Source organism: Plectrocnemia conspersa, unplaced genomic scaffold (genome assembly GCF_051122295.1).
Source record: "Plectrocnemia conspersa isolate PC_06_02 unplaced genomic scaffold, ASM5112229v1 ptg000014l, whole genome shotgun sequence".
NCBI lineage: Eukaryota > Metazoa > Arthropoda > Insecta > Trichoptera > Polycentropodidae > Plectrocnemia > Plectrocnemia conspersa.
This window is the reverse complement of record NW_028277178.1, coordinates 8,804,982-8,819,690: the sequence shown is the minus strand read 5'-3', so window position 1 is coordinate 8,819,690 and position 14,709 is coordinate 8,804,982. Positions and strand designations below refer to the sequence as shown.

The following is a 14,709-nucleotide window of genomic DNA, read 5'->3' as shown; positions in this document are numbered from 1 at the left end:
AATCCTGTCTATTTTAAATTTAATTATAATCAGTGTATTTTTTTAAAGCTTTAAAAAAACGTCAAAGCTATCTCGAAATCAAATGGTAAATCGTATCCAACAATTGTATTAAAATAAAATAAAAAGTATATTGGTATACAACATATGTATTCTAACAGAACCGAGATTCTCACACCAAAAAGGTAAAAGAAATTCCATTTTTAACAAGTCAATGATTATTTTACTATTAAATTTTCTACCTTGCATGGGAGACGAAATTGCGAGAACACTATAAAATCATGAATAAATCTCACAAGCATAATCGTGAGAAAAAGGACGAGTTTGCACAATACAATTGAAAAAAGGGTTCGGTTTGAATTTTTAACGTCCACCTGAACTTTAGTAAGAAGGAACAATCAGCTACAGGCGATTCGGCGATTGGTCATTAAATATATGCATAAAACTATTTTTTGCAACCCAAAAGTCTAAATGATTATATACGTATAATATGTATATACGAGTTCATCCCACAAGTAAGTGTACTGATTTACCTATGCACGATTAGGCAACGTAACACTAAGGACCTTAGCTGCTTGTCCAAGACTTGTATTAGCTGGATCATTTGAGTCAGTGCTGCTTTATCTCAGTAATTCGTAACGTTTTCAGTAGAGTAACATATCGAACAATAGCATACTATCAAATTGTGTGTGAAACTCGATAAATCTGCCACTGAGACATTTGAAAATTTAGCCAAAGTTTATATAGATGACACTTGATCGAAATCAATCGATTCCAAAGAGGGTCGAGAAAATTTTGAAGACGAACACCGAACCGGAATACAAACAATCAAAACAGGGAGAAGAATTCTTATAATTTTTACTATGCGAAAATTTTGTAAAAACCGGTGCTCAAAAATAATTTGTTTCGTTAATTACAGGAGACGAATCACGTGTTCGACTATAATCCTAACACCTGTTAGTGAAAAGTTCATCGTGAAAACAACGATTATCACTTTTACTTGCGGAACAGATAGTTCATCAGACAGATGAAATGATATGGTCCTATCCGTTAATTTAGACTAGCCGGTGAGCGAATTCAAAATTCCAGGTGCCAACTGTAATGGTGTGGAATTAGTGAACGTACATACACCATGTGATATTAATATTATATTTATTGTATTATTTCTGTATAAAGATTCTGTAGTCGTTAAACATATAACTAAAAAATATAATTAGCTAAAAGTTAGATTTTGGCTGGATATCGCTGTATACATATTTTCGGATAGTAAGTAAAAAGATTGAAACCCCTGCCTTACAGGGAAAAAGTAACTATTCGCTAAAAAGTAACTAAAATCAGCGCGTAAAAGTGCTAAAAAGTTGTACAATTTAATCGACGGCATATACGAACAAACACGATCAGACGGCACGCTCTTCTCGCACCAGCCAGCGTCTGGCTAAGTTGTCAGTAGCATCCAGAGATCAATACACAAAATCCATCCACCTCAGATCACCACCGCACAAAATAAAATCAAAAGAACGTCGGGCGCGCGCGATATTTGGGTCAGCGGGGGAGGCGACCGCGACAGCAGGCAGGGACCGATGCAGCCCGTGTCGGACCGGAACCGGGCGATTGCAGCGACCTTGCCGCTGCGCGACGCGCCGGTAACGTCACCGACAACCGTCCGGGTCGATCGGAAAGATAGCGCGATTTGAAATTGATCGGTGTATTGGCGCACGCGGGTTCGAAACAAAGGCGTCCGCGACCTTTCCCGCCGGCGCGATTGGGGCAGGTCGGCGAGCGACTGCGACTGCGACGGCAGAAGCGGCGGCGGGCGGGGAGGCGCGGCGGGGGCGACCGTCGCCTTGACCTTGTGACGGCGGGCGATCGCGGGGAGGGGGGGAGGCAGACGGGCTGCACCGCCGACAATGTCACCCGCGACGGCGACGTCATCGTCGCGCGCGCCGAGATGTGCCACTCGCACGTCGAATCTTCGGCGTTCAACGATGCACATCGTAGAATTGCTCTTAATTATTTAAGCGATCCGATTACTGAATGAACTATGCAGAGATAGATATGTCATATTTTAAACAGGAAACAGGAGTTATTGCCATTGCAAGTTTTCGGTCGTGTAACAACCCCAAATTAAAAAAAATCAATGGCTGAGAATAACGTTTATTTACGACACTGAATTAAAATAATTACACCACCTTGTATATGTAGAAGATGCATGTTCAAATAAATTGTGACACATTTAGAATACATTTAAAAGCGTAGATTACCTAAATGAGCTAAACAAAAAGTAACGCGTGTTTAGAACAACTGCCGTGTCACGTGGCTATATCACGCTCGTCTCGCATTGTTATTACTAACCGATCATTCACACTACGATTTGACGTGGTGAACTATCGACTTCCAATAAATGATATTTTTACCGTTGAGGATTTTTTTTACATGATGAATTTCAGTATTCATTCATTTTGAGACGCAGGGCTATCATTTGGGGAGGTACATTTTGCCACATATAAAATTTATTTGCAAAAATGTATAACTTTTTATAAATTAACGATAATTACACTATTATTTCAGTGTTTGTTAACAGTAGTCGTATCAATGATGCTATTTAGTAACGGAATATTTTTCGTTTTGAAATTTTCAACTCTAAATCAAAAATGGCAGTGGAGATAAAATAATCTAAGTTAAGCTATATAATGGTTTATGAGTTTCAACTCGGTCATAATGCAGCATAAGCAGTTAAAAACATTTGTAATGCAATGTGCAGGGACGCCATTAAATTTAGCAAGTATCAAATGTGATTCTAAAAATTTCGTACCAGGAATTTTGGCATTATATATGTATCGACGTATAGCCCTTAGGGGTTGTTAGTGGGGATATTAAGGCTGCCATCAAAGCAGATCGGAGATTAACGACACAGAAGCTAGCACAAAAGCTCAATCAGTTCACAGGCATTAAAAAGTTAGGAAAGGTGTTAATTTGCAGAATATGGGTATCTCATAAATTGTATGAGGAAAACATCGCGCAGTGAATCTCAATATGCCAATAATAAATGATTCTAGAACAGAAAGACTTATTTTTTAATCGGATTGTTACTGAAGTTAAAGGCAGTGGTTGGATGCCAATAAGATAATGTTATGCATTTTGTGTAATATGAAAGATATACTTCATTATGAGTTATTGGATTATAGGCAGACAATTACAACAGACACATAATGTTCTCAACTAATTCGAGACCTTTGTAAAAAAAATACATTCCCTTATAAATTAAATAAATTTTACACCAAGAAAGCGCTCGCCCATATGTATCCAAGAAGACGATAGAAAAAAATCAATGGATTTTCTTGGGAACTCCTTTCTCATCCTCCGTATAATTCAGACATTGCTCCAAACGACATACATTTAAATCTCTCCAACAGTTTTTAGTTGAATTATTTTTTTACAAAAACGACATTAAAAGAATTTATTGCTTCCAAAAAGACATTATTTTTCGAGTCTGATATTAAAAATAATTAACATGCGGAGAATAATTGTAGAAAAAGATGGAGAATATATAATTTAGTAAAAGTATTGAACGTTTTAATTTTTAATTCGTTTAACCCGCACCTTAAAAAACGCAAATGCTTATGAAACAATCTGATACATGTGTCATTTCTTTAAGAAATGAGTTAAAATCAAATTCACTGCGTTTCATTATTTTATGTAAACTACATACACTGAAAAACCAATCATTTTCTTTAAGAAAAATTTCAATCCTAGGTAGAATTTTCTGTCAAAAATCTAACGTTCAATTAAAACATATTTGATTTTACTGAAAAAAAAATCGTCTGCAGGGAATTTAAAGGATATAGAAACTGAGCAATAAAAAAAATAGGAGGGATTGTAATTTTATATATAAATTTACAAATTGGCAAAGTTTTGCTCCATCCTGGAAAACGCTGAAATGACATCCCTGATCAAAAAGTATCTAAAATAATAAATTAATAATTTTCCTTTGGGTGTCTTCACTGATCTAAGTAAGTTAGCATTGTGTTATACGTATTTTATAAAATTAAAAAAAATTATGAAAGTAATTATTAATTAATTAAAATTATAAACAAAAAAATATTTTTTTAATTACAAAATATTTCAAATATTTATCACACTAATTGGTTAAATAAATTAATATCGGTAAAAACTAAGAAAACAATACAAATATATTCGAATATTTTAATACTTCATCCATTTTTTATTAAATATTCGAATAGTTGAAAACTACGAGTAATTGAGACACATCCTCTGTAAAATTACATAATTTGAAAACACTTTTTAAATCTTGAAATAATTACCTACTGAGAATTATCAAGGTTTATGTTTTACGAAACGAAATGAATCTCATATACATATAGATGTATATTACTAGAGGTGTCACATTTTTACAAAAAATAAAACAATCCGACATTTTTTTTAATATGTAATATAAACGAGGAAGCCATGTTTTATGTTTAGACAATGTATTTTTTTAATATAAATAATTCATGTTTATTTTTTCAATAAAAATACTTAAATTCCTGTTTCCATATAATTCCCAGGATTCTACGAATTTTCAATCCTGACTCCCGGGATTGAAAAAATCTTAGAAACAGCACCCAATAAGTTAAATCGGAGTAAACAGAATTAGTATTCATCACGATATTCATCGGCGAGATTAGGAAAATTTAAGAAAACCTTAACTTTGATGATCGATCGGAATTATAATTACATAATAATCACTAATTCCGATCATTCAGACACGTTATACTAATAATCTATACATAATTGTGGGGAGAGGGCATTTATATACTTATTATATTTAACATAAATTCTAGAATTAGTGTAAGCATTCGTATTCGAATAAGTATTTTTGATAGCAAAAATCCAGTGCTCACTGTATCAACATTTGTATTCAGCTAAAATAAAAACTAACCTTACTCAACATAATGTACAACGAAAACACGGTCGTCATAACATTATAAATGATAGCAAAAGATTAGGATAGATTGGTTTTGTTTGTATACATAATACAAACAAAAAATACTACAGCAATTAAATTAATAAATAATATTGACAATAATACGTTTTTATTTATCTAGCGGTTTAATAGCATGGATCAGGACTAATAAATATTAAATAAAACAAATTAAATGTAAAGGTTGAAAAGGACGCAATCGGCAGTTTTTTGTGACTATGACTAATCGATAGGTGTATAATTAAAACCCCATTAAACCCACGTTTGGCTGGTGTTCGAGGTATGCTCTTGAAATTCACAATCTAGCGATATGTCAGTCATCATCTATCAATCTTGTTATACCTATACGATGTCATTATAAATTATAACGCAACGTCTATCAAGATCCTGCCACTTAAATTTGAAGAACAAACTATGCCATGTCTTAGCAATTTTATCACGTAGTGGCTTAAAATGATATGATATAAAATAATATAAAAATAAAAATTTTTACGTCGAGCTATTTTTACTATTCGATTACAGCTTTCAAGTTTGAAATCTCTATGTAAATTAGATTTTTATCTTAACCAAAATCACAGCTGTACATGCGAGTATTTGATTGGAAATAATTATTTTTATTTTTTAATTATTCACATTCAAGTTTTTTTTAAAATAAATCTGAAGTAATCGATGAGAATTGTAAACAACTATAGATGTATTCCCCTAATAGTGCAACGCTAGATAAAATATAGGGTCGAGGACGCTTCAGCATAGTTTCATCGCAAACGAGGTCACTAGAAGATGGGTATACCAATGAAAGTAGAAATACATACTATTACTTTGAAAATAAATCTGTTTTATACTGTTTAAAAGAATATGAGGATATATAATATAAATAGTAACATACATATAAAAGCAAGTATCTGTTTATTTTAATTAGTAAAAAATTATAGTTATATTTACTACCCTAGTTAAAATTTCTTTAGTAGAACAGACAGCTACTTTTATGCTAATGTTTCTTGCGTAATGGCATATTTATGTAATGTTGCTTCCTATTGTATGCAAAACGAGTATGATTAAAAAAATACGTTACTGTTGAGTGAAAACAAAATATTATAATAGAATATCTATTAACAACAGCATATTATATTGGTTAGCTTTAAAATACAAATTTGGAATCTCTGTCGATTGATATTTATATATTTTTTAATATAGACGCAACTCGACATACTCAAAGAATGATTTACGTAACTCATGCAGGTTTTCCTTTCGCACAACCCTTCATTATACCTCATGGAACCCCATGAGGTTTAATGAAGTATTCTCAATACTATAAACATAGGGATACCTTTACTTTTAGATGACGTCATTCGAAACGAGCCGACTGAAAATCAGAATGCTAACCACCCAAAATAATCAAAAAGCGCGCGGTGGGGCAGTGAGTGTGCGCGTACACACATTCAGCAAGTAGAAAATATGAGAGGAGTGTAATAGTAAGCGATTAAAACCATGGAACACAACTAGAATACATCTGGAGCGCATTGCGAATTATTTTTAAGTCAAAATTTAGCAATAATTAGGACACCAATTTTAATTTTTTTTAAATCTGGCACTTCATTAAAGATCTAAATGAAAACAGTAAGTTTTTTTTACTAAATCGTAAATGTGATTTTCAGTCAATAATGGGTTGAATCTTAATGCATTAGCATTTGCAAACCGAAGTTCTGCGACGTTAACAGTATTAAAATGTGCAAAAACAATGCTAAAAAATAGAATTGTAAATTGTGTCAGTTTTTGAAACGACATTGCTTTTGTATACTTTATCTCACTATCACTATCTACCCGTATGATTGTCAACAGCGCAAGAATCGAACGACGCCGAAGGGCAACGTACTTTTCGGGCGCTTTCAATGCTATACCAATAAAATGCATCGATTGTGTTAATGGCACCTGTTTAAATATTTAGATAAATGCGTTCTCGCTCGTTTTGCGCACACACAGTGAGCTTAAAATAATCCAAAATTTAGTCTGACTCGTACACAATATGTAGATGCATAAGGATCACGATTCGATGCTCAGGCATTCGATGGAGGATGTGCATATATTATTTATTATGATGTCATCGTCATCGACGTCGTTTAGCAATATTCAAAACGGTGACCCCGACGCAATATAATTTCAATCAACGTCCGCCGTTTGAATACTCCTGCCGTCGAGTAATATGCGCGTTTTGTTTTCGGAATCGCGCCCCTCTCGCTCTCTTATCGTTTGACATTTGTTATCCGCAATGTTAAAACAATTTTTGCACTATCTCAGTGCATCTGTGGTGGTAGACACTATCGCTACAAACGCACCGAGCCCGTGTACACTTGTTGAATTCGCAAGAAATATTACGATAGTGCCTCTCTTTAAAAGCTGACCCTAACCTTTATCTTTTTTGTACAAAAAACAGATTCGTGCGACAAGAAGCAACGATACCTTTTTCAGGCGTTTCGTGTTACAGCATTAATTCAATTCATTCGTGAGAAGAATTTTTAATTAATCGAATGCTTGAGAAAGGCCAAATTCTCTTCCGGATTTTGAAGTATGTATCTTGGATTTAAGTCTATAAACGCGAGTCGGCAAAAAGTTAAATAACAAAGTTTTCGAATATATTGGAAGGCACAAGTGCTCAAATATCTATGAAAACACAAAAAAACATTTCATTAGTTAATAAACATACAGCATCTTTAAACATTTTACCAAGTACACCAGATACTCTTTTTGCACGGGGGGGGATATGTTCCAAGAGTTACCGTGCAAAAAAACAGTGTAAAAAAAAGATAAGGTACACATATGAAAATGACTGATAAGTTCCAATAGTTGATATTAACTAAAAATATAAAATTCTCAAAATCAAAAATAAATCGATTTTTTTTAACATATAAAAATAATTTCATAAATTACATACATAATAAGTAGTAAATTTACATGGTTTGCCATTTAAATTTAATTTAATATAAATAAAATATATTTATTCAATATCTTAAAATTCGTCAAATGGCAAAAACGATAATTTTAATATTTATTATACAAAGCGCCATTTTTATTTTTTAGTAAACGCGTTAGTAAAAAAATTGTATCGTGCAAAAAGAAAATCGGGTTTACCGTGTTTTTTGTTGAATTATTATCATTACATAACATCCTAAAATTGATCATGAAAGAAACACTCGTTACATTTATTGGAATATATCAACAGGATAAGACTAACCTCGGATATACACTTATATTCAGGGAATTTAATTGGTAACTTTTTCATACGGTATCTTATCAATTGAGTAAAATAAACGTGCTGCAACTGGCGTCGTATCGTGAATCAAAAATTAGATTTCATCGACTTTTACATCGAGTGGCGCCACTATTATACGTTTTATTTTGGATAATTATTTATATTACGTTTTAAGAATAGTTTCAATTCCTTTGTTTACATCAAATTGCATGGGTTTATAAAGATCATTATTGAAATAGCATTACACGACCCGCTGTTTTTAGAGGTTTTATGCGACGTGGCGCATTACAGAAAGGTAGCTCTGCTGCCCGCAGCGTTTTTATCTTGCGACTTTTAATCGAAATTTTAGATTACCTGAAGTATTTTTTACCTGAAAATTAACACGTGGGCTGACATTAACAATTTTTTTCTCGTTAACCTTTATGCTGCTCCCAAGTAAAACCAGCAAATATTTTTTTTTACCATTGCGACCGACTTTAAATTAAAGTGAGAACAACTATATTGTTATAATTTTAATAATTATACATTTTAGTAATATGTAATAGACAAGTTACGTTTACATGGATTTTTACGACACAACTCTCTGAAGAAATATATTCCGAGACAAATTATATATAGTATAGCTTTTCCATTTTATAAAGCTCGATCGTTGCCTGTGCAAATTAATTTATACGCTCGGTAACGAGCGTTCCCACTTCTTTGTTTTCTGCGCTCTCCTATTGGTCAAAATTCGGTTTAAGGTATGTTTTATTCGATTCTCATTTATTGTAAGTCGTAATATTGTTACAAAAATGATTAATATTAACCCTAGATAATCGAACGTTTCCAATGCGACGGCACGATTTTATAACTTTTGACGTGGATTCTTAACAGGGACGTCATTTGGGGGGGGGGGGCTGGTAGGTGTATTCGGTAACAATTGCATTTGAAGCAGTAAAAATACCGTAAAAAATGTGCAGGAACGCCGTTCCACCTCGTTACATGACAAAAAAAGCTGCGTGGTTTGGAACCACAGGCTTGTTCATAGCAGGACGAAAGAAAACCGCATTCGAATAAAAGAGAAGACCTAAATATATGTATGTATGTATTATATGTATGTATATGAGACGTGTTTCGTGTAAACGAGATTATGTCTTTTTTTAATATTAAAGGTAAAAGGTGAGTCAGCCGCCCGAAAAATAAACGAAACAAAATCGATATGCGTTTAGATAAGGTGACTAGACGTCCTCCTTTGAGGATTGTCCTCCTCAAAAATGTTCTCTTCCTTGAACAAACATTTCTAAAATGACCTTTTTTAAGCTCCAATAGCAATTTTTCTTCCTCAAAAAAATTAAATGTCCTTTAAACAAAAATATTTGAAATGACCTATTTTAGGCCCCAAAGCAAATTGTATTTCTTTGTCACCTCGAACAAACATTTCCGTGATGACTTTTTTTAGCTCCCTCAGCAATATATCCTCCCTCCTTTGATATTTTCAAAATCTGGTCCCCTTATTTTAGACCGCTGCAGTTCAAAGCCATATGCACCAATTTTATTCGTAGAACGTTTCCGTCATGCGAAATTTCCCACTATAAATAGAGCAGGCGCACTTTTCCGATAGCAGCGGACGCGCTATGACTTTGAACTTGCGTCGCAGCCGACCTTGAGTTTCGGCCAATGGCGCAAAGCGTGGGCGTGGTCCGCGCCTAAAGCGCAACGGAGTAGTGTTTCGACTATGCACTTCAGCGAAACAATAGAAGCGATTCCTCTTCGAATGAATGTGCATACGTTTAAAGCGACACTGCCACCGGCTGCAACAGCACGCAAGTGGGTCAGGAGCGGTCGACCCTGGCCCATATGAACCGCCCCCACCGACGGCGGCTAGAAAAATGCAGTTTTTCCGCAAACACTGCCGTGTGCATAGTGCACAACGGTGGGACAGCGGAACGAAAAATGATCAGGTCACGACAGACGTTATTGCTTTGACATTAATAATTGCTTGCACAGAGGGCCAATATCGTCGTACAGATCCTGCAACAAACATGCTTCACGTATGCGAGTCGATTTAAATTTAGACGTGCAGTTCTGCGCGAACATCTGGATTATATGCATCGTGTGCAAGGTCACTATTGGGGCAATACAATAATTTGCGGATCTCGACGATTTATCCAAACGTTTCAGTACATGAGGCAGCAATGCAATCAGGAAAAAACAATTTTGCAAATTACCTAGTTGACCAATAGTTTAAAAAGCAATTAGGGCTGTCGAAGCTATTTAATAACTATCAATATTAACTGTTTGAACATAGGCTACGGGATCCTGCATTTTATCAGTTTTAATGTCACACGCCTCATGCGGGGCTCAGTCGCTACAAGCTCGTAATGCCAAGAGCCACATACGGTGCGTATACTGAATCTGTTACTTACGCTACGAAATAATATAACAATATCATTTAGGTATGCAATAGTAATATATTGAGAAACCTTTTTAAAAGTATTACTGCTTAAATAGTTATATAAAACGGCTAAAATGTCTGCACTTCTTTTCAACGTCGCAGGGTGCCACTAGCCAATTGCGGCTTTGTAATATATGAAACAAAATTTTTAATTACAAATGATAATTGGTGTAGAACTTGACTAAAACTATTTTTGTTTCCTAAAGGCTAAGTCAGTTCGGGTTGTGTCTCCAACCACATTTCACGCGTTAGATCAGGGGTGGCCAACCCAAATGATCTTGCGGGCCACTTTGGAAATGCATCATAGCTCCACGGGCCATATATAAAATTATATATCCCCATATTAGATTTAAATACACTACAGTCATTTTTTGGAGTGAAAAATTGTCTAGTGTTTGTCTATTTTAACTTGAGAACATTCACAATTTCTGAATGAATGAAAAACCCAGGGTTTCGATTAAAAAACGCATTTTACTATTTTGAATGACATTTATCAAATAACCAAATAAAACGATAAGTTCTAATGAAAATTGTAGAATTTTAACCTGACCTGGTTTAGCTAATCAAATAAATTGTCAAGATTAACAAACAAGACAAAATTAACGCTGTATGGCAAACGTTCTTGAGCTGACTAAGCAGTTTATAAGTAAAACATAAAAATAATTGGTGTAAAAAATTATACTTTTTAAGGCGTAATGATAGATTTTTAGATATTAAGGAAGGAATGCTAACAAACCTTATTATTTTCGTTGTACAAAGGACTTTCTTAAAGAATATATCATATTTTCCCGAAAATTTGGATTCGTCAAAACAGTAACATGATCAAATTTCAGTTTAAATTATCCGAGACAATGATTGATCTTAATTTTATAGTTTGTATGTTGTATGTCTGTGTATCTATCCCAAAATGTGTCAACATTTTACAAAAACTACTGAACTGATTTCCATGAAACTTTGCAGTGTGCTTTTAAAAATCTAGCTTAGATCTGAAACTTTATCGAAATAGGTATTTCTTTAAATATATTTTAAAAAATAAATAATCAGTTAATAATAATATATAAATACTAGAAGATGTTATGTAAAGCAAAATCGTAGTTTTTTTATCCATTGTTTTAGAGACATCTTTTGAATTTAATATATTATAGCAAAGACTTGAACCAATATTAAAATGGTTCATAAGTTAACAATAAAAAAAAAGATATTATCAAACAAAATCAGTAAAATTTTATTGATAATGTAGTTATTATTATGATTATTCCCAGCACAAGATAAACATTAGTCGTACTACAGCTATTTAGTTTTTTTTCAATATTGCATAATATTTAAGATTTACTACAAAAAATCAAATCTTTGTATCAATTTTCTTGAGTTATAATATAACTGAAGCAGAACTGTTAAATATTGACACATCTTAAATTGCAGTTTAATGCTATTGAAGTAGTGAATTTAAAAAAGACTAATAAATGTTATTTGTTTGTCGCGAAAATAGCTAGTTGACAAACAATAACAACAGTATGGGGGTCAATATAACGATGAAAGTGAATGGATATAGATAACACATACAAACGTAAGCATCATTAGATCATACATGTATATGTACTATATTAACAAATTTATTAATTATCGAGTTGATGGCTTCTCAGTAGCATAGGGGTTATTTATGGAATCATATTCTATAATTAGTTAACTTATTTTTATACAATTTGTGTAATATTTTATAAGATACTTCCTTCCACTTTGTTTTTAAATGCAGATAAGCTGTCGTTTTTACAGTTCTGGATTTTGTAAGACAATTTATCTTAGGCCGCAGACAACACAATAAATTTTAGTGATTTTATGATCCGATATACAATACTAGGAGCAGACTTGAAAAAAAATATAATTCATATATATATAGAGAATACATTCACACACATTAGTTATAATTTAATTAGAAGTAGTAACAAACACAATTGTTAAAAAAATCTCCTAATTAACCGCAGAAAATAGTTTTAAGCATTTTTATTTTTTGGAGAAATTATGTTTAGTTTGTATGTACGAGTGATTAACCGCTATTAACAAAAAATGTTGTCTTGTAAATAGCAGCAGCATTTTCACTGCTGTAAAATTGACAGATTCGCGTCACTTCCTGGTTCTTCAACAAGAGAACGTATACATAACAGAACTTATTTTCGACAAAATTGACATTTAACATATTCTTGGTATGGGGTGTTCATATGTCAAGATTTATCAGATGCGATGAGACCACTGTAAGATATTATTGTGAAGTTTACGTACACAATACTTAACGTTAAAAGCAATATTTATTTTGACTTTCTTGAAATGTCAATTCCCACATATTTTTTTTTGTTGTGGCAACATTTTTATTTTCAAATGAGTTTGTTGGAAAAACTTTTCAAGATGGCCGACATTTTGAATGATGGGTTTTATATAAAATAACGTTAAAAAAGCGTTTTTGAATATTAACCGATGCGGTGATTATAATAAAGAGGAGTTATACTAATAATGTCGAGTGTTTTTCTTTGGTTTGATTCCAATATAACTATTTATTTTTATGGAAAGATGATAAATTATGGACTTACCACCACTGGTAAATTACTATTACTATTTTAGGACAAGAAAATAAAATAAAGTTTGTATGAGGTTAGAACTAGGACGACTATATAACATTTGTTTACATAGAACAAGGTATGGATAGCGATATAGCGAGATATTAGTGATAACGACGGGCAGTAACCTGTCGCTACGTTGGACAGGTGTCGAAGGCGACGCTGAGGGTTAGAGACACAATCCCGTTATGGAAAGCGGAGTAGTAACGAAAGATGCGCGGAGTAAGCGCACAGATAGCGAACGCACCTCTTTCGGAGGGATCCATGTCGAAGTCGATCACGGGTCAGCGCGGGGGCACCAAACAGCGGGGCAGCGCCGCTCCCCGTCCAGCGGCGGCGACGCTTGCTCGAGCGCGGAGCCCGCTTCGCCCGATGCGAGCGGACGGCGGCTACGCGCCGACTGCTCTTCGCCAGTGGTAAAACTGGTGATTATTATTTCATTTTTTAAATTATAAATCTATAGTCAAATTTAAGAAATGACAAATGATTTAACGTTGTTCATAAAGTTTTGTTTTTTTTAAATGTATTATATAAATAAAAATACAAACTGTTCTTGTTATTAATATTTATTTAGCTAATAGCTCATTGTATAGTACATTAATCAGCAGAACATACGTTCAAATAAAACATAACTCAATGTGTTTCTTTACTTCATTAACGAAACTAAATTTTGTAGATGCTCCCACCGTCGAGCGCCCTGTGTAGCTGCACTGACGCACCACGGAGCCCCCAAGGCGCTCCTGGACATGCCTGTTCTTCTTGCGCCCTCTGGAGTCCTACGCGCCGCCCGGGTCTACATTTGTTCCACACAGCTTGGAGCGAAGTACGCCGCGCGTCACTGTAGGCTGCGCCCTACACGCGCCCCTGAAGATCTACAAGCAGAGCCAGTGCCGCCGCAGCATATGTCACGACTCTGTTACTTTTGTGCCACCAGCATTTAATCAACAGCAGTGTCAAGGCCATCATTCTCTCTTCCTAGTTGAACTTCGCAATTATAAATTGTTAAGGCGGGAACCGTGTGTGGCCTGTTTATATTTATATTAAAATATAGATTTTTATTACGGCCAAAACTTGACGGCACTGTGGTAACACGAGCGTGATGGTTTTTTATCTTGACTGGCAATCTTCACGCCCGCCCCGTACTTTGTAAACAACATGTAAACTTTATCAATCGTAAATAAAAAACTACTGCAGCGGCTCAATCTGTGTCTAATTGCCACCCGTCACCACCCCGTCGCCAAAATTTGATTTTTTATCGAAAGAGGTACTACCAGCTGTTGTCTTCTCGTCGAGGCCCATCAAATGAAAGTACTGCCTTCCACCTCTATCACCTCAGTGCTACCAGAGTGCCGCCAAGTTTTGGCTGTAAGGAATGAATAAATAAATGGATAAATACGCCACCATAGTATTTAAATACATGTAAGTACATCTTTATTTCATA

The 14,709-nt window shown here is 34.2% G+C and overlaps 1 protein-coding gene and 1 long non-coding RNA gene across 15 annotated transcripts in view; one reads left to right on the top strand and one right to left on the bottom strand.

Moving 5' to 3' along the window:
- Window positions 1-13,656, bottom strand: part of LOC148226121 (protein ultraspiracle homolog) — a 28,404-nt gene extending 14,748 nt beyond the window's left edge. For 7 of the 14 annotated variants that reach the window (XM_088204112.1, XM_088204115.1, XM_088204116.1 and 4 more), the window contains exon 1: window positions 1,387-1,782. Coding sequence is in view for 1 of the 14 variants with exons in the window: in XM_088204125.1 (XP_088060251.1) it covers window positions 13,516-13,534 (19 nt within the window). In the remaining 13 variants the exon portion in view is untranslated. Of the gene's footprint in view, window positions 1-530; window positions 1,783-13,515 lie in introns of those variants that run through there. The other 7 variants (XM_088204123.1, XM_088204113.1, XM_088204124.1 and 4 more) reach the window with 5 other exon arrangements.
- Window positions 9,724-14,470, top strand: LOC148226120 (uncharacterized). Its single transcript, XR_015812300.1, has 3 exons — window positions 9,724-10,604; window positions 13,273-13,693; window positions 13,945-14,470. It is a non-coding gene; the product is annotated as an uncharacterized LOC148226120 (long non-coding RNA).
- Window positions 14,471-14,709: the final 239 nt, after the last annotated feature.